Source organism: Loxodonta africana, chromosome 3, assembly GCF_030014295.1.
Source record: "Loxodonta africana isolate mLoxAfr1 chromosome 3, mLoxAfr1.hap2, whole genome shotgun sequence".
NCBI classification, from domain to species: domain Eukaryota; kingdom Metazoa; phylum Chordata; class Mammalia; order Proboscidea; family Elephantidae; genus Loxodonta; species Loxodonta africana.
This window is the reverse complement of record NC_087344.1, coordinates 146,846,967-146,868,582: the sequence shown is the minus strand read 5'-3', so window position 1 is coordinate 146,868,582 and position 21,616 is coordinate 146,846,967. Positions and strand designations below refer to the sequence as shown.

Genomic DNA, 21,616 nt, shown 5'->3' with positions numbered 1-21,616 from the left:
ATTGAGAATCCAGACATAAATCCATCCACATATGGGCAGTTGATATTTGACAAAGGCCACAAAACAGTTAAATGGGGAAAGGTCAGTCTTTTTAACAAATGGTACTGTCATAACTGGATATCCATCTGCAAAAAAATGAAACAAGACCCATACCTCACTCCATGAACCAAAACAAGCTCAAAATGGATCAAAGACCTAAATATAAAATCTAAAACGATAAAGATCATGGAAGAAAAAATAGGGACAACGTTAGGAGCTGTAATACATGGCACAAACAGTACACAAAACATTACTAACTATGCAGAAGAAAAACCAGATAACTGGGAGCTCCTAAAAGTCAAACACCTATGCTCATCCAAAGACTTCACCAAAAGAGTAAAAAGATTACCTACAGACTGGGAAAAATCCTTTAGCTATGACATTTCTGATCAGCGCCTGATCTCTAAAATCTACATGATACTGCAAAAACTCAACTACAAAAAGACAAATAACCCAATTAAAAAATGGGCAAAAAATATGAACAGACACTTCACTAAAGAAGACACTCAGGTAGCTAACAGATACATGAGGAAATGCTAACAATCATTAGCCATTAGAGAAATGCAGATCAAAACTACAATGAGATTTCATCTCACTCCAACAAGGCTGGCATTAATCCAAAAAAACACAAAATAATAAATGTTGGAGGGTCTGCGGAGAGATAGGAACTCTTCTACACTGCTGGTGGGGATGTAAAATGGTACAACCACTTCGAAAATCAATTTGGCACTTCCTTAAAAAGCTAGAAATAGAACTACCATACGTCCCAGCAGTCCTACTCCTTGGAATACATCCTAGAGAAATAAGAGCCTTTACACGAACAGATATATGCACACCCATGTTTACTGCAGCACTGTTTACAACAGTGAAAAGTTGGAAGCAACCAAGATGCCCATCAATGAATGAATGGATAAATAAATTATGGTATATTCACACAGTGCAATACTACACATAGATAAAGAACAGTCATGTATCTCTGAAACATTTCATAACATGGAGGGACCTGGAAGGCATTATGCTGAGTGAAATTAGTCAGTTGCAAAAGGACAAATGTTGTATAAGACCACTATTATAAGAACTCTAGAAATAGTTTAAACAGAGAAAAAAATATTCTTTGATGGTTACGACAGGGGGGAGGGAGAGAGAGTGGGAGGGGATATTTACTAATTAGATAGTAGATAAGAACTACTTTAGGTGACGGAAAGGCAACACACAATACAGGAGAAGTCAGCACAGCTGGACTAAGCCAAAAGCAAAGAAGTTTCCTGAATAAACTGAATGCTTCAAAGGCCAGTGTAGCAGGGGCAGAGGTTTGGGGACCAGTGTTTCAGGGGACATCTAAGTCAATTGGCATAATAAAATCTGTTAAAAAAACATTCTGCATCCCACTTTGGAAAGTGGCATCTGGGGTCTTAAATGCTAGCAAGCGGCCATCTAAGATCCATGAATTGGTTGCAATCCACCTGGGTCAAAGGAGAATGAAGAACACCAAGGACACAAGGTAATTACGAGCGCAAGAGACAGAAAGGGCCCCATAAACCAGAGACTACATCAGCCTGAGACCAGAAGAACTAGATGGTACCCGGCTACAACTGATGACTGACCTGACAGGGAACACAACAGAGAACCCCTGAGGGAGCAGGAGAGCAGCGGGATGCAAACCCCAAATTCTCGTAAAAAGACCAGACCTAATGGTCTTAGACTAGAAGGACTCCAGTGGTCGTGGCCCCAGACCTTCTATTGGCCCAGGACAGGAACCATTCCCAAAGCCAACTCTTCAGACATGGATGAGACTGGACAATGGGTTGGAGTGGGATGCTGGTGAGGAATGAGCTTCTTGGATCAGGTGGACACTTGAGACTATGTTGGCATCTCCTGCCTGGAGGGGAGATGAGAGGGTAGAGAGTGTTAGAAGCAGGCGAAATGGATACGAAAAGAGAGAGTGGAGGGAGGATGTGGGCTGTCTCATTAGGGGGAGAGCAATTGGGAGTATGTAGCAAGGTGTATGTAAGTTTTTGTGTGAGAGACTGACTTGATTTGTAAACTTTCACTTAAAGCACAATTTAAATAAATTAAGAGTTAAAAAGTGTTGATTAAAAAAGTAATATGTAAGCTAAATTTCAGGTGATTAAAAAATATGGGCAGTTGCTGAACCTAAAGCATGCTAAGGTTCACGTGGTTTTCGAGGAAAAGATACAGATATTGATCGAAGTAGGTGCTAAATAAAATTTGTTAGATGTTTTAAGGGTGAGGGCATTATGGGAACATGAATGATTCCAAAGGGCTCCCTTTACCTCCACTCCCAACACTAAGCTTTTAGCTTCTTCTAAGCCATACTGCTGCTAGGACTTATAGGCAACTGATGGTAATGTAAGTATGGTTTGGGGTTTCACTGGGATCTTGTTAGACAAAAGAGAACCGGTATGGAACTTTTTTCTACATGTGTTGAAGCTCAGGGATGAGGATTATAAGGTAGTGGACCCCAGGGAGAACTTGACTGTCAGGAATCTTTAGATTTCAGGGAAGAAAGTCAACTCTGGCCCACGTGTAAGTGTATTGGGTCTCCCTAAAGCCAAAAAAGAATTTAATGGGTAGATTGTGTTCTCCATGCCTTTGAGGCTGAGAGAGTCCAGAGAGCTCAGGAAGAACAGGGAGGCCCTTCAGGCACCTCTCAGCAAGGATTGCCTCTTCACTTTTCACTGTCTAGGGGATATCCCAACAAACAGACCTGAACCCATCTGAGGTGAGCCAGCAACCAGAGAAAGGAAAATCAGCAGAATAATCAGAATGTGTACTCAGTAAAACAGAGATGCTAAAGAAGCTGAAAATATGAATAAGAATAAGAGCATTTAAGAAAATTCAAGTATAGCACGTGTTAGTGTGCATGCACACATACCACCTCCGCTCCCTGCCCAGAAGAAAAAAAAATACCCACTGCCATGGAGTCGATTCTGACTTATAGTGACCCTACAGGACAGAGTAGAACTGCCCCATAGTGTTTCCAAGAAGTGGCTGGTGGATTTGAACTGCCAACCTTTTGGTCAGAAATCTCTTAGCCACTGCAGTACCAGGATTCTGTGCATGCCCACACACTTCTAAGGATAGTCACCGTTAGTCCCATCCATTGTTAGTAGCTTGAAAGACTAAGTGCAAGAAATACCTCCAAGTACAAAGCCCACCCAGTTTTGTATTTTTTTTTTTTAAGTACAAAGCAGACATACATAAATGAAAATCATGAGGGAAAATTTGAAGACTATATTGACGAAATCTAACATGCAATTAATGGGAGTTCTGGAAGGAGACAAAAGAACAAATGGAAAAGATAAAAATATTCAATAAAAGAAGAAAATTTTACCTGAGTTAGACAAAGAATGGAGTCTGCTCATGAAGTCGAGACTGGGCAGATGAGAAAAGCACACATTTAGGCATGCCTTGGCAAAATTCCTGAATGCTAAGGATAACCAGAAAATTTTATAAATGTCCAGAACAGAGAAAGCAAATTACTTACAAGGAAAAAAATCAGACTGGCAATGAAACAGCCAGTCTGTGCACCCTGAGAGAAAAGGCCTGTCTCCAAGGACTCTTTACCATCCAGGCAACTTATTATCTACCTTTCAGGGCAAAAATAAAACAATAAACCAGAAAACTGAGCTCAAGATAGAAGAAAAGAGAAGGAAACATCAGTTAGCCATTTAAATTAGATGAGGACAGACATCTCAGGATGGTGGAAATTGGAATTTAAAACTTTTGAAACAGAAAAGATTAGTAAGAGCATTCTAATGATCTCACTGTGGCAGAGCAACAAGGAAGGTAAGGTGTATTCTAAAGAGGGAGACGGAACTCTGCCAGTTATCAGAACACAGCATTAAAAAAATCCTGTGTAATCAAATAAGTATGGTATTTATTTAGAAAAAGACAAGAGTAAAGCTGAACAAAATAAAGATTGCAGACACAGACCAAAGGATACACGAGAATTTGATATGTGACAGAGGTGGCTGAATTCTGTTGGACAAGGAAGAAGGAACTACAGCTGGTTATCCACTTGGAAGGAGAGAGAAATAAAGTCCTATGCTTAGACAGCAAAAGTGACTTCAAGTGAATTATAGGTTTAATTTGAAAAAAATAAAAACATTGCAAGAAAATCGAGTAAACTACATGTATTATCTAAGGAAAGAGAGATTTTTCTTTGCCTTGTATGATCCTACACAGATATTTGTATACGTATAAACACCTAAAGAAAGTAATCAATACATCCAATAAAAGATGGGAAAGGAAAAGTAACATTAAGAAAGGACAATACAGAGAAAGCATAATATAATATGGGCAAGCGTTAAGTCCAAACATTATATGAGGAACAAAATAGAATGGTTATATTCACCTGTTCATCTTAAATTGGGTGAAATAATCACAGTCTATTTATCTCCCACTGACAAATGGTAAACTTGAAATGACACTAGAAAGGGAGAAAAAAATATCAGGTAAATAACAAAAATTTAAAACGGTGATTTTTTTTTTTTTTTTTTTGGCATTTGAAAAATTGCACAGTCCACCAAATAAACAGTCATGAACTTTTTGTACTTCATACTTTTCAGAATCTGACAGGTTAAGCACAGAGTATGATATAATTTCAAAAGCTTTACTTAACTCTTTCATATATATGTATATACTAGACACACACACACACACACATAAGTAAACTTTATACCCTCCAAATCACAGATTACTCATTGTTTTCAAACACAATGAGACGTTAACAAATTAACAAGTAACTACGTATCTTAAAAATGTCAACAAAACCCCAAAAGGCAGAAATTGGTTAAAAAGGAAATCAAAATTGAAATGCAAGCTAATCAATAAATGACAACAATAGCTCTATATACACCCATGGGATGCAGTCAAATTGATATGCACAGAAAAACATGTAGCCTTATATGTATGTATTAGAAAACCAAAAAGGCTAAATGTAACTAAACCTTAAGTCTTGGAAGCTAGAAAAGTAATTGATGACTACCAAGAACAGGCCTTGAAAAGACTAATAAAAACATAAAACTTTCAGTAAGTTTAATTAAAGAGAAAAACAAAGATAAACTAGAACCAAAGAGGAAATAACAATAGTATGGAGATTAAATAACCTGTGAGGGAATATCATGTACAAATTATACCAAAAAGTTTGAAAATCTAGAAGAAACAGATAGTCTAGGAAAAAAATTATTTTAGAGATCTAAGGATGGTTTCATGTTTAAAAGTCAGTGAATGCACTTTTTATTACATCAACAGATTGAAGAAGTATCATTTGACAATCTCAACAGAGGAGGAATAAGTATTGTTAAAATTCATAGTCCATTTTTTACTAAAAACAAAAATTCTTATTCAGTAAGAAATAAGCTCTATTTAATTCGATAAACTTTGCTCATGAGAAACTTCCAACAAAATCACAGTTAATGACAAAACAGTAGAAACATCCCCATTAGGACAGGAAGGAAGACAGGAATGCCAGCCATCAATCTGGTCCTGAGGATCCTTGGTAATGTAAGAACATAAGAAAAAGAAAAGGTATAAACACTGGAAAGCAAGAGACAAAAACAGCAGAATTTGAAGATGGTATGATTTGCTAGTTAGTAACTCCAAGGGAAGTGACAAAATTTTTAGAATAAGAGAGTTCAGTAAGGTTAAAAAGGGTATAAATAAGACTAATAAATCAATAGTTTTCCTTTATGTCAGCAATATTCAATTAGAAGATTATGGGAAAAATCCATTCCCAGTATCAACAACTACTACTATAAATTTAAAAAGGTGCAATTCTATGTTAAAAAAACTATAAGATTTTCCTATCAGACATATTAGACCAAGGTAAATGGAAAAACATACCATGTTTCTTAATAGGAAGGCTCGTATTTTCCCATTTTCCACAAATTATAAATTCAGTGCAGTCCTAAGCAAATCTCAGGATGTTAAAATGGAACTTGGCAAACTAATTCTAAAATACATCTGAAAGAAAAAATACTCAAAAATAGCCCAATTTTATTTTTAAAAAGAAAAATAAGGGGAATGTGCCCTATAAGGTATTTAAATTTGCTTTCAAATAAAAGGCCATTCATTTAGTCATTCAGTCAATATCTTTTTGTATACTATATGCCTGAACTCTTCTAGGAATACAGAAGCAAACAAAGCATACAAAATTCTTGCCCTTTCAGAAATGTATATAAGGACTTCTGATTCTGGTAATGGTGGGATAGGTAATTTGAATAATTTCTCTCTCTCCGAGGTCAACTAAAAAAGTCGGGTTAATAAAGAAAAAACCTTTATAAAAGTACCAGAAAACTGACATGATAGTTAAGAATTACCAAGTCAAAACCTATGAAAAGATGAGAGGCCAGCAAGGCAACCCAGGACTGAAACCTTTTGTTTTTGCCCTGAGGACATGTGCTATCCGGAATAAATAGCCATGCAACAAAGCTGAACATCTGATTGCCTCATGAAGATATGAGGACAAAACTACACCCTCAGGGTAGGACGTAGACCAGAAGTTAAGCCAGCCTTCCCATGATCCAGATCTTATAGCCTGACTTTGGGTCATCTGAGTAGACCAGGTAAACTCAAGCTTGTAATGTGGAATTAATGTGTTCTCAACCAGGGCAAGGACCCCTGGTGACGCAGTGGTTAAGTGCTCGGCTGCTAACTGAAAGGTTGGTGGTTTGAATCCACCAGCAGCTCCGCGGGAGAAAGATGTGTCAGTCTGCTTCTGTAAAAAATTACAGCCTCAGAAACTCTATAGTTCTACTCCATCCTAAAGGGTCACTATGAGTCGGAGTCAACTCGACAGCAGTGAGTTTGGTTTTGGTTTAAACCGTAGCATTCCCAGGTACCTGGTGGAACTACATGAAAATTCTATGGAAAAAGATATTATTCCAGTCCTCAAAATAGTTCTACAGTAATCTCCAAATATAATATACAGCATATAGTCAAAGATATACGCACACAAGAAAACAAGATACCATGAACAAGACTCAGGCCTATAATTATTTTAGATTCTGGAATTATCAGATACAAACTATAAAACAATTATGTAGGGCACATTCAAAGAAATAAAAACCAAGCAAGGCATTAGAAACAAGAAGAGTGACACAGCATATTTGAAAAAGAACCAACAGAATTGCTAGATCTGAAAAATGACATAACCAAAATTAAGACCCCAGTGGATGGGTTTAACAGCAGCTGAGAAAATCAGTAAATCTAAGAAGATAGGTCAAAAGAAACTACTCAAAATGTAGTACACAGAGACAAAAAGATGGAAAACAGACAGTAGAAGACCTAGAGGACAGTGAGATGATCTAACATACAGTTAGCTGGAATTCCAAAAGAACAAGAGAAAGAAAATGGGGCATAAAAAAAACCCAGAAGTGATAATGGCTAGGAAATTTCTAAAAGTTCAATTGTTGTTGTTAGGTGCCATCAAGTTGGTTCCTACTCATAGCGACGCCATGTACAACACAACGGAACACTCCCCCATCCTCACTATCATTGTGCTTGGGCCCACTGTTGCAGCCACTGTGTCAATCCATCTCGTTAAGGGTCTTCCTCTCTTTCGTTGGCCCTTTACCAAGCATGATATCCTTCTCCAGGGACTGATCCCTCCTGATAGCATGTCCAAAGTATGTGAGATGCAGTCTTACCATCCTTGCTTCTAAGGGGCATTCTGGTTGTACTTCTTCCAAGACAGAGTTGTTCATTCTTTTGGCAGTCTACGGTATATTCAATATTCTTCACCAATACCACAATTCAAAGGTATCAATTCTTCTTCAGTCTTCCTTATTCATCATCCAACTTTTGCATGCATAGGAGGAGACTGAAAACACCATGGCTTGGGTCACATGCACCTTAGTTTCAAGGTGACATCTTTGCTTTTCAACACTTTAAAGTGGTCTTTTGCAACCAATTTGCCCAATACAATGAGTCTTTTGATCTCTTGACTGCTGCTTCCATGGGTGCTGATTGTGGATTCAAGTAAAACGAAATCCTTGACAACTTTAATCTTTTCTCCATTTATCACGATGTTGCTTATTGGTCCAGTTGTGAGGATCTTTGAGGTGTAATCCATACTGAAGGCTATGGTCTTTGATCTTCATTAGTAAGTGCTTCAAGTATTCTTCACTTTCAGCAAGGTTATGTCATCTGCATATCGCAGGTTATTAATGAGTCTTCCTCCTATCCTGATGCCCCAGTCTTCTTCATGTAGCCCAGCTTCTCAGATTATTTGTTTAGCATACAGATTGAATGAGTATGCCAAAAGGATACAACCATGACACACACCTTTCCTGACTTTAAACCATGCAGTATCCCCTTGTTCTGTTTGATTGACTGCCTCTTGATCTATGTACAGGTTCCACATGAGCACAATTATGTGTTCTGGAATTCCCATTCTTCAAAGTGTCATCCATAATTTGTTATGATCCACACAGTCAAATGCCTTTACATCGTCAGTAAAACACAGGTAAACATCTTTCTAGTATTCTCTGCTTTCAGCCAGGATCCATCTAACATCAGCAACGATATCTCTGGTTCCATGTCCCCTTCTGAATCCGGCTTGAGTTTCTGGCAGTTCCCTGTCGATGTACTGCTGCAGCCGCTTTTGAATGATCTTCAGCAAAATTTTACTTGTGTGTGATATTAATGATATTATTCGATAATTTCTGCATTCCGTTGGATCACCTTTCTTGGGAATAGGCATAAATATGGATCTCTTCCAGTTGGTTGGCCAGGTAGCTGTCTTCCAGCTTTTTTGGTATAGACGAGTGTGCACCTCCAGGGCTGCATCATTTGTTGAAACATCTCAACTGGTATTCTGCCAATTCCAGGAGCCTTGTTTTTTGCCAGGGCCTTCAGTGCAGCCTGGACTTCTTCCTTCAGTACCATCGGTTCCTGATCATATGCCACCTCCTGAAATCACTTAACGTCGACCAATTCTTTTTGATATAGTGACTCTGTTCAATGAGTCCGAACTTGACAAACATAAAAAAAAAACTCCCATCTAGACAAATCACATTAAAACTTCAGAAAACTAGAGATAAATATCTTAAAAGCAGCCGAAAAACAAAGTATAGCTTATTTTAAAATGAGCAACAGTTCAACTTACAAGAATGAAGGCCAGAAAATGATGTAATAGCTTTGATATGCTGAAAACAAACTAACAAAAAAACCCGCCAACCTAGAATTCTATACCCAGTGAAAATATTGTTCAAGATCAAATAAAGGTGTCTTCAGGCAAATGCAAATCAAGAACATTTGCCACACGAAGACCTAAAGATATTCAAAAGGCGAATTCAGTTACATTAAAATTAAGAACTCTTCATTAAGAGTCACCATAAAGCAAGTAAAACAAAAGAACAATAAAATAGAAGGTAACTACAATATGTATAACCTAAGGACTGGTGGAATTTCTAAGAGCCAATATGAAAAAGGGCAGACCTCACAATAAAAAAAAATGGACAATTTATAAAGATATTTGTCAAAAGAGCAAATCCAAGGTTCAATAAACATGAAAAGATGACCATTTACAGTAATCCAGAAAATGTAAATTAAATTCACAATCAAATATCATTAACACACCTACGAAGTGGCAAAAATTAAAAAGGGTGACAACAGTATCAGTGAGGATATGGAGGAACGAGAACCCTTACGCACTCCTTGTAGCTATATAAACTTGTCCAACTATTCTGGAAAACAATTTGGCCATATCTAAATTGAAGAAGCATATACTTTATAACCCAAAAAATTTCACTCCTTAGCATATACCCTAGAGAAACTGTTCACCAGGAAACATAAAAGAATATTCACAGCTCCACAGCTCTTAATAGCCATAAACTGAAAACCATCCAAATGGCTACTAACAGTAAGAAAGGACAATTTTGCACTCATAAGAAGTCGAACTGTTAAGTATTGCAAATAAACCGATGTCAGAAAAGTCAGAAGAATGGTAACGAGAGGGAGGGAATTCTACTGGGATACAGGGTCACTATGAGTTGCTAATTGACTTGACGGCAGTGAGTTTGGTTTTTGGAGAGGAAGTGCTACTGGAGCAGAGAAAATAGGGCTCTCTGAGGGTGCTGGCTATGATATACACAGTGTTCTTCAACAGTATTTAAAACTTTTCTTTAAACAGTAATATGTTCATGTTATATACACATACATATATCAACAAAAAAAATCTGCTAAGAGGCAACTTGTACATACTTTTACATATTGGGTATTTGTAATATTAGAAAGAATCAGGCCTACTAGAATATCAGTTCAGCCCTCTAAAGCCAATTTAAAATGTGTAAATGAGTAACGGACTTAAGACTTGTAATTTTTTATGTTTTTATGTGATTTGAAACTTAGAAACCTTACTAAGTTATATGAGGCACTGAAATATTCAAGAGAATGCAGGGTTCCACATATTTATTATTCATATTTATTAAGTTTATTATAATAATAAAAGATATTTATGTTCTTAAAAAGATTTTAAATCAGAGAACTAAAGTTCTTGAAATAGAAACTGAATATACTGAATTTTAAAATGCAGCTTAAAATGTTTACAGAAGTTTAATTCAGTTGTAAATGGAACAAAATAGTATCTAAAAGCCCATTATTTAAAGGTATTTGCTGAAATCTGCTAAACTCATCATCAGAAAAATAAAATTCCATGAGTTGACCTTAAAAGCTTAAGAAAGAGCTCTTTGGATTTATACTTTAAGGCATCAAATATTAATTTTAACAGCAAACTTCTATATAATCTTTTTCTCCCAACTTTTTCAGAATATGCAAAACAATATTTAACACTATCTCTCTTCCAATCACATGACAACAAACAAAAAAACCTATCCAAAAAGATCTTGGGGTTAATTTAATTAGAATTTATCTAGGATCATATGCAAAAACATAAACCACTTGGCAATTGATATGGTCACATAATACTGCTTTCAGAGTAGTTACTCTTTTTTTTTTCCAGGGGGTGGAGGGGAAAGGTCCACAGACCAATTTGAGCATCTGATGAGCGCTATGAATTCCCAGAAAAATTCCTAAGACGTACAAATGCAAAATTCTGAAATCAATTTTAAAGCCGCCAAACATCTCTTGAAAATCTGGATAAGGAACACTTACACCCTCTATTGTTTCAGTAGCCAACTACTAAGTCAGGGCTGAAATTATTTTAGACACATCATCTAGCAAAACAATTACATACTTAAGTTTTTATTATTTTAATTCTGAAAATTAATGCCTTTATGATCAAAAGCTCACTTATTCTGCTTTGTCACTTAAAGATGAACAAGATACTATTTTCTACCTATTAAATACACAAAGGTTTATTTTGTTTTAAAGAATACATTGGCAAGGGTGAGAAGAGCCATAAGCAATTCTCATACATTGTAGGTAGGAGTATATAGTTAAACAACCTTTCTGGACACAATTTGGAAATTATATATAGCCTCAAATTAGTGGGCAACGTCCAACTCTTTGACTTACCAGTTCCACTACTAAAAATTAATCATAATAATTTCAGATGTGAACAAAAATTTATTGCAAGGACGTTTATCAAAAGCACTCTTTCCAAAAACCTGCAGACAACATAACATGCTCGACAATGGCGGAGTAAACAGTGTAGGGTACAATGGAACATTACGCAAAAATTTAAAGTGTATCTAAGAAGAATATTTATAGTGGCGTGAAAAAGCTTCTGGGTGTACTGATAAAAGAATAAAGGTTCATTTTCTACACAGCACGATCGCTTTTTTTTTTTTTTTAGAAAGGGAAATAAGGTCTATAAACAGGAAAACAAGGCTAGAAGGGTATGACAAATTTTTCATATGGGGGAATTTTTTTTAACATTATAATAGCAAAAGGCAGTGGGTTGGGAATAGCAAAAAAAAAAAAAAAAGATAGTAATTTACTAGATTTTATCTACTCTTTGTTTCTTTTGGCTTTGGCCTTGTTCTAATATGCATGCAGTAACAGGTATCAATTCTGTAAGTTTTTATTTATTATTATTGCTGTTGTTTGCCTAGGCATTTAATGGTATTTGAGTATGAGTGAGTATTACATACTTCCACAGTAAGGAAAAAAACCTAAGTTACCCACTGGACCGATATGTTCTAACTGCAAAGTCTCTGGGAGGTTATATGTATGTCCTTAAGAAAAGTTTGTCTATTAAATTATTACCAAACAACTTATCATCTCCCAAACCCATAAGCAGATATGTGAAACCTTAAACAGAGACATGCCATAGTTCTAATACATTCTATAAGAAGAATAGTGGAAAATACTTTCGGAGAAGTTTACTTCTTGTCTTGCTGCTATTAATCAGTATTTCTAACTGATTAAAAACAAACAAACAAAAAAAAAGCCACCTAATACTAAAAAACCTATTGCCGTCAAGTCGATTCCGACTCACAGCGACCACCTAATACTAAAGAAGTTCAAATACTAGGCAATGACAAAGAAATTAAAGGAAAATTAGTCAATACTGACCAATGCAAGTCATATTCTGAACACGAAAATCTATGCTGTAACTTCAGATACCATTTTATAATTTTCTCTTAGTGGAAGCCAAATGGAAATATATCTATTTTCTTTGAAAAATAAGACAGACTGAATGCTTCCTCAAGAATTCTTTAAAATTTGTAACCCTAATATTTTTACTATGAAAAATGTTTTGTTTACTTTTCAGGAATTCCTCAAGTTTACTTTTTGATTATTCTAATTTGAATTATTCTATTTTGATGATTTAATTATTTTATATCTAGGAGGAAAAATAAGTTTTAAATATAGTTCAACATATAAAAACAAGCTTCATCTAGGTTTGATTCTGAAGCTTACAGTCAAAGTAACTATTCTACCTGTATTCAAACATCCTGAAAGCTGGCTTGACGAGATAAAATTATAAAAATTAGAGCTGAAAGGGGCGTTAGTGATTGCTAACCTTTAACACCAGAAATCTCGTTATGATTCTTCTTTTCCTGCTGAACTCCACTTGCTATGTATTACGTCCTCCAATTAAATGTGATGTTATAGTTAGTCTTGCAATTATAGGCAAATGCAGTTTCTACTTAGTCTTTTGAAAAATTTAAAATAACTTACAAGTACTTATCCCTGATCTAGTACCCTGTGAAGGTGATTTTACGTATCAACTTTGCTAGGTTAGGGTTCCCAGTTGTTATTATGAAGTAGTTACATGTGATTAAATCAGTTGGCTTTAAATAAAGCAGAGTACCTTCCATAATGTGGGTGAACCTCAACAATCAGTTGAAGGTTTTAAGAACAAAAAAGGGAGTTTCCCTAGGGTGTATTCTGCCTCCAAACTATCAACAGACGTTTTGCTACAGCTCCCTCATTCTTCACTCTTCCCATGGCCTCATCTATGGTTCTGTTTCTCTAAAGAACCTTGACTTAAGACTTAACCCAAGGATTAGGGGACCTTTGGTTGGGAATGATCTATCTAGTTTAATCTCCTAATTTCACATACAAAGTGGTTGTGGATTTAGAGGTTTGATAGTCAAAAAAATTACCTATCTCACATAAATTATATATTGACTAATGCAGTGCTTCTAGAAAAACCAAATCCTGTGAATAATCTGCTAAGTAAAAACAATTTAAATCAAATCAAGGACAACCTCAGATGGACTGTTTCCATCTGTGAAGTGATAAAAATAAGAAATGCTTCACATTATAGTTTTCTTTAAGCCTTCTTTTTATTTAGAGATTTTTCTGGTAAGGAGATATACCATAGGAAAGCAATTTCACTGGCAGTGAGGTATGTATATACTCTACCAAAATACTTCTTATTTTAACTGTTTTTAACTTTATTTACATACGAAGAAAATTATCAATGCATATCCTTGGCTCAACTATAGTATTAGCCATATTACATGGAATAAAACGAAATGGTGCTTGCATACAAAAACTGTTATTTGTAAAGCAATCTGATTTCATATTAAAAGGACTAATTTGTTTTTGGAAAGAGTTCAAAAGAACAATCACAATTTATCATGACCAAGACACCTGCACCATATTTTCCATTCCTCACAGCACATTTATTTCAGTAATTCCGCTATGTCGGTTCTTAGCATGAGCATAGTGTTACACGATTTCGTACATATAATTACATCCAAAACAAGTTCTAAAATTTAAATTGTAAACATTCTCATCATATGTAGAAATATGTCAATTGGTGTATTAAGTTTTGCTAACTGATCAAATTTGGAAGAGAATATAAATGAGAAAGTCTATTCTAAATTGTGTAGTGAGCACTGTTTATTAATTACATTTCTACAATGTTAAATAAAGAGGCAAACCTGTCCTGTAAGCATGTCAAATTTTAGGTGAAACATTAAAAAGAAACAAATCTGTTAACAAAAGGATGTCTTGCAATAAAGAACATTAGATTTTTTTAAAATCTATTATGATACAAAAATGTAAAGGGTAAATAGCATCTTTGTTGACAAAGTAGGAGGTAGCATGGATGCACCACTTTATTGTCTGAGAAATGCAACTGGAGTAAAGAATATTTCCTTACCACAAATAATTTCCAGGAATATGTACATATTTCTTTTAGAAATATTTGTTTAAACAAATCTCCCTCCACTTTTTAGTATAAAAAAAACCGTTTTGTGTGGTTTTAAAAAAACACTTACACATCTAGATAGAATAAGTATTCATTGCCCTATTTGAGTGAACAGTCTCAAACTATGAAGTACATGATATTTAATGCCCTAAATTGAGTAAATTTAGTTAGCGGTTCCTGGTATTATACAAAACACTAAGTACATACAAACAAAATATAATATCTTATTTTTTTATGCAAGTCTTGTGGGGAATAAACAGAGCCTTGATTCTGGTAACACTGAAGAGAACATAATTTTCCAATAAGTCTGTCTATAAGTACCCATGTGCAACAGTTTATAAGTGGCTGCTTACATGTAGTAATGATCTTTTATTGAGTGAACACAGTTAACTGACAAAACGTAGTAAACCTTAAAAACACACCTTCCGCCCTATAAAATATATAGACTACTTACTGTTTTAAGTACTTAATTTGCTCTGATGTCATTGTAACTCACTTTTCCCCATTTTCCTGTTTTACTATTTATAAACGGATAATTTAATGTGGCTTAAAAAAAAAAAAAAAGACAAAGAATTTCAAATTTACATCCAATTCAAATTTGCTATTTAAAAGGTTTCCTTGTTCTATGAAGCTGCTTCTGCCATTAGTAGAGAAAATGAAGTTTCTGTAATGGAGGCAGGCTTTTTAAGTAGTGACGTGACTTCCACCATGCCAGCTCCAGTCCGTGGAAGATTAGCGTTTACAATGTGCCGTTGTAAGTGCTTAATCCAGTCTTCCTGAACAGACAATGGTCCTCGGAAGACTAGGCCACAAAACCTATAGAAGAAGTTGATAACAGATCTCTTAACACGACTAATTCCCTTTATTTAAAACCAATTCATATAAAACCCATAAACATAAGGAGTAAACATATTAGAGACAGTGCTGCAGTAAGAGTTTCTAAGTAAATATAAAGTTGAAATAGTTCAATATCGAAACTCCCAATTCATATGTTTAACAGCTACCATAAACTCCAGTACTATTTACAGGGGTGGGAACATTATTAGAAGGTTAAGATAAATCAAAAGTCTTCATATTTACCTAACTTAATATAGTTAAAATAACTATAACTCAAAAATGTATCACTCTTTAGGAAAGACCCTTCTCTAACTCAGAACTCTTTAAGCTGCAGTGTTGTTGCATGTCTGTGTTTGTTGTATGTAAGTATGGAAAGGGGGAATGAATGAGTATGTACAGATATACTTAGAAGTATAAACCAAAACAAAAGCAAACCCACTGAGAAAATGTGTCCCCAGTAAGGAACTCAAGACAGTAAAAACAAACAAGCAAATCAAACCTAATTAAAACAAAAACAAAACAAAAAAGCCACCCTTATAAGTCACATTACAATAAGTCTATTGGGTAATGTAAAAATCGTGATTACTTTTTGAAATAGAGTATATTAGGTATTAAAAGTACAGTGTATTTTACACCTTTCTCCAAAAAGTTCATTTATAACTTGTTTGTTAAGAATGCATTCCATTACAAATTAAAACCCCCAAATAAAAAGCTAATATGTCTCAAAACAAAAGGTGAAGAAACTGACCAGATTTGGCAATCTATACCTGCATCGGAGAATGTAAACCTCGTCAGCACCATGAGGTAATGTTAGCATTTTCTTCTTGCTTCCAGATCTTGACCTTGATTTCTTCTGCTTACAATCTAAGGCTAAAAAAGGGAAGAAAAAGACTTAACGTTCCTCATATATTTCAAAATATACAAACATACATATACTTCTAAAGAGGTCAGGCCATGTAAACCAAGTTAGGAAAGCTTTGCGTTCATTTGCATTCATCCCTGAAGCATGCACTAACTTGCAGTTGATTCTCTAATAGTAGTGAGAGATTATTTGCATATATTCTTCCCATGCAGTTTTTTCAAATAACCTTCTGGTTAAATCTCTCTTGTTTCTAGGAAAATTATAACCTTTTATTTAGATTATTAATTAAGTTTGCATTTGATTACTACTCCATTAAGTAGGTCTCATGCTTTTGAAAAATTAAGGGAACATCAACAATGTAAGAAAAAATTCATGAAAAATAAATTTTCAAAGCAATTCACTTTGAATTCTGTAACAATAAATAGCTCTTAAAAATTATATTCTAGCCCTACATTTGAAAGGGCAGAAAAGCTCAATTTTCTTTTTTTTAAAACTCAACCTGTATTGCATGTACAGTCATCTAACTTTAATTTTACTAGAAAATAAATATAAATCCAAATTATCTCACATGACAAGTTTAAAAATGGACTGGAAGTTTAATGCTAACTATTCTTGACATTTTGGACACTTCTCATTTTCTCCAATAGCTTATTTTAAAAGTATGATTGAGATAGGAAAAAAAGAATTTTATATTAAAGTGGACCAAAATTTTAAGGCTGTTATTGAAGTTTTTTCATCATTTTATTTTTCCTTCATTACTTATCCTTAAGAAACAAAATGTGATTTAATAAAGGGAAATAAAGAATTTTTTTTTTCTTTTAACTAGATAGGAATTGACAGGACATTAAGATTTTAGTGGTCTTTGGACGAATAAATGGATGATAATAATCCAGGGTGCTGCTGGTCCATTAGCAGAAAGAGAAGGTAAGAGTTTACATCTAGGGATTCAAGGGGTAGGGATACAAATGTAACAGAAGAGTTACCCAAATGACTTTTCTTCTGTTAACTTGCCCCTGAAATCTGGAAAAACGTAGGTAAGAGAGAATAGGAACTGGCTATTCAATGACTCTGTGGAATGAGTTGTTTCAAGTCCAGATTCCAAAAGAACCGATGCTGCTATCACAAAAACCAGTAAACATAGTTCCTTATAGTAGTCAAGTGGCAATGCTAACAGAAATGTCATACAGAAAATTAAAAACTTGAGAAGCCTAAATCTCATTCAAGCCACTGCTTTCAGCTTCCTGTCATTTTCCTGTTTAAAAGTAAAATCTAGGACTTATTCAAGTCTTTCTCTGCTCATCCTCCCAAGAGTCTAATACGTAAAGAACTGCTGTAAGTTAGGTATTAAAGAATGGCCTACTTCACAGCTACACAATCAAAATCTGGGAATATAAAAGTCTTAAAAGGTTGTCATTACTTATCTCAGTCAAGTGCCTGGCACATAGTAGGAACTCGACAAATACTCCTGGAATAAAGTAAACAATAAAGGAACCTCTGACTTAACCTTTGACACTAAAACAACATGAATGGAAATCTGTTCTACCCATATGTAGTACAACACCTCTGCATCAATTGTTTAAAAGAGTATGTTGTGCTAGTGGTCACACACATTCTTCAATATCCTAGATATAAATCACTAGGTGGTCTAGCTTATGTGTAATGGAAAAGGAAGCAAAACTAGGCTCTTCACAACTAGCAGGAAGAGTGAAGTATCATGTACTTTTGTAATCAGCACCTTCTCCTACTTGATTTGGAGAGCAGTTTGGGTTTAAGTGAATTTTAAGCAATTCATACACTGGAATAGTTGAAGGTACTCAAAGAGCTAAATGCTGCCAGCTGTCAACTACTCTTTCCCTATCTGTAAGGTAAACCACAGAAGATCCCTCTCTCTCTTACTTGGAACACAGCAAGCATTTGGTATCATGAGATTATAGGTAGAATCTTACTTTGATGAATTGCCGCGCTGTATTCAAACTCCTTTTAAAATGCAAATAAGTTACTATACGATACAAATAATAGAAGACATCATAACAATCCTTTAAAAATTTATTCACAGAATGCTAATATTAGGTGTATAAAGAAACTGAGCAAGAAGGGTAGAGGATGGTGGGAGGGATGTGAGAATGTTTTTATCAGTTACAAAGCATGTAAATTTACACTTAGATGCTTTAATACTTTAAAAATAAAACTGGATATGTTTACCTGAAGTACAGAAATTATTTTTACTTTTTCTTTAATGGAGAAAAAAAGACTTTTTCCTGAGTTTTGTTGCTGTATAGATTCTAGCGACTCTGAAGTTTAGGCTGTTTTATGAATGATCAGATCTAAATTTTAGATGAAAATCCCATAGCTTTTGTAGAAATTAATATTTGAAGATATTATAACCTCGGAAACATATGAGTGACACTCTCTACTACTCAGCGATCCAAGTAAAGTTAGAGAATCTCATGCACTGAGAATCCTTGGAAACTTGTCCATAAAGAAAAGATGATTTTAAAAATCTGCCATCTCTGATAGCCATACTTAAGTGCCTCAGTGTCTTAATATCTCTAAATTTCTTATCTCCTGAAATGTTATTTATTGTTTTTTAGCAGGTAAAATATAAATACATTTTACAGGAATAATTTTTTCTAATACCAGCCTCCACGCTGCAATATTACCCATACATTTTAGAGAAATCTGTAAAAAATTAAGTATTTAACATATTATTAATATACACATAGAGGAGACATCTACATGATACCCAGTAAACGAAAGACGATTTACATAAAATGTTCCACTAAATAAAAAAGAAGATGAACAAACATGTTTATTATACAAAATGTCATTTAACAAGACTCTATTATATCTTTTTTTTTTTATATCTAGAGGGAAAAGTGTTTTTATTACGGGCCGTGCCAGGAGTCACTGGAACATTAAAAACAAAACATTACTAACACATTCAGCTTTAGTATAATGCGGATCATCGATACTTGTGATGAATAGTCAAAGGTTTAACAAAGTTGTTTATATGAACACAACCTACTGGCTAGACAACTTTGTCATACAAAGCCTTTCTTTGTAGTAGGATTTTATTTAAACTTTTTTTTTTTATTTGTTAGTGTCCAAAACAAAACACCTTTTTTCCCCTTCCCAAGTATTTGAAATCTGTTAACACTTTCTATACTTGAAATTTACAAAAAATACATTAGCTTTAGAAGTTCTTCCTTTTCTTCTCCTTGAGCATAACTGCTTCTTTAGAAAGGAACAGGTCCAATCACTCAAATCTTCCTAAGGTTCCTACTGAGGGTGGTAGAAAGGGCTCAACTGATCCATTTAACCCAGAAGAATGTAAAACATTTTTGAAGTTACCTGAATTATGAAAAGAATCAACACCGCTAGAGGGAATGTTCTACTTTTATGGAGAATAACTTGAGCTGTAAGGTCATATACAAAAATTTTAGAATATACCTTTCACTAAAACAGCTGTTTTGGTCAAATAGAAATATTAGAGAGAAATACAATAGACTTATGAACCCTCAAGAACACCATGTTGCTATGCTATAGAATACAACAATGACGACAACAACAACATACCAGTGTAAAGCAAGTCAGTAACTAATACAACACATACAAATTCAAGTCGTTTTCTGACCTCATTTAGTTTTATACATAGAAGAAAAAAAAAATACAGTTTTGGCTCTAACATTTTAAACTAGAATCCTTTGTCCTTTCTACTACCCGTTAAATATAATAATTCCGTCAACAAATTTTATCTTCTTTTTCCCTCAATGTACACAAATGACCTCAGACATATGTATTTCAATAAAACACTTGAAGCTTCTGTGATTAAGAAGCGTACCATAACTAAATTAGCATTCATCCCCACATATTTTTATTTGCAATCATCCTTCCTGCCCATTCCTTAATAGCTCCATTTAGTCTGTTTCGTTCCTAACTGGTTGTTGGTACCCCTGGGGGTAAAGTGGAACTTAACATAATAACCAGGTTATCCATACCCAAAATAAGAGGCACTGCATAGCCCTACTACAGGAAAGAAAATTTCTTCTTCATTTAGTTGACCTGTATTTAAGGCTGCATACTACTGTACAGGCAGTAGTAGCTACAAGCTGATTCAGGAGGACAGCAGGGACAAGGATGTTATAAATAAATAAGCCATCATATCACCTTCATTGAAAAGCTGGTAGTGGTGGTGGCGGTGGTGGTAGAGGGTGGTGAGGTAGGAAGAGGACGCATATGTCCCAAGAGGTAGACAAAGTGATATGGATAAACTGAATTTTAGTTACTGCCATTAATCCTTCAAGGATCATAAGCCCCAAGTTTATAAGAAACTATGCAAATAGCATTTTCTTTCTCTCAGCTCTAACTATGAAAGAACTGGTGCTTTCTTGAATTTGAAGAATCATGGTAGCTTTGATGACATAGGGATGGGTGTCATTTGTACAGAGGTCAAATTCTCATTTCTTCAGCTTATGTATGCCTTTCTCTCTGCAAATAGTGCTTACCAGACTTGCTTCGTGGACATGTGACCTAAACAGTTGCACAGGCCCCCCACCCCACACTTGGTTTGAGGCTGTACTGTTAGTCTTGAAATTCTTAATTTTTGAATAAGAGGTGGCACACTTTCATTTTGCATCAGGACCTGCAATTATAGTTAATTTGCTCGTCCTGAGTACCTTTACCCTTAGTGAGAAAGCCTTCACTCAGTTCCACCTCTTAATCTCTTAGTCTATAAAAAGTAGCTATTAAGATCAAAACTGCTATAGCCCATTAAAATTGGAAAGGACTTTCCTACTCCAAATACCAACTCTTTGCTCCTAATTATACGCCTATAATCAGACCAATCATTATTCCCAAGATGTATATATAAAGCAATATAAGTGATTTACTGTTAAGAAAAGCAATGCTCTCCTTCCAATCAGGACTCAAACATCAGATAGACTATTAGCAACCTCTCAGGTGTTTATTTTCACCATCTTTTCCCTTGATATCGTCACTCTAAAATCGAACACTTTTTTAGTACCCTAAATAACTTTCAGGAGCCCTAGTGGCACAGTGGTTAAAGTGCTTGGCTGCTAACCTAAAGGTGGGTGTTTTGAACAAACCAGATGCTCTGTGGAAGAAAAGATGTCGCAGTCTGCTTTCATAAACATTTAAAAAAAAAAAACAAAAAAAAACCCTACAGGGCAGCTCTACTCTGTCCTGCAGGGTCGCTAGGAATCAGAATCGACTTGAGGGCAATGGGTTTGGGTTTTGTTTTTTGTTTTTAAGTAACTTCCGTT

General features: G+C 35.0%; 1 protein-coding gene across 13 annotated transcripts in view; it reads right to left on the bottom strand.

The window, feature by feature from the left end:
• ZNF644 (zinc finger protein 644) overlaps nt 1-21,616 on the bottom strand; it is a 211,262-nt gene that overhangs the window by 64,890 nt on the left and 124,756 nt on the right. For 11 of the 13 annotated variants that reach the window (XM_064282322.1, XM_023558422.2, XM_023558419.2 and 8 more), the window contains 2 exons: nt 16,240-16,342; nt 4,540-15,451 (listed from right to left, as the gene is read on the bottom strand). In XM_064282322.1, coding sequence (XP_064138392.1) covers nt 15,259-15,451; nt 16,240-16,342 — 296 coding nt within the window. In that variant the 3' untranslated portion in view covers nt 4,540-15,258. Of the gene's footprint in view, nt 1-4,417; nt 4,493-4,539; nt 15,452-16,239; nt 16,343-21,616 lie in introns of those variants that run through there. The other 2 variants (XR_010321466.1, XM_064282325.1) reach the window with 1 other exon arrangement.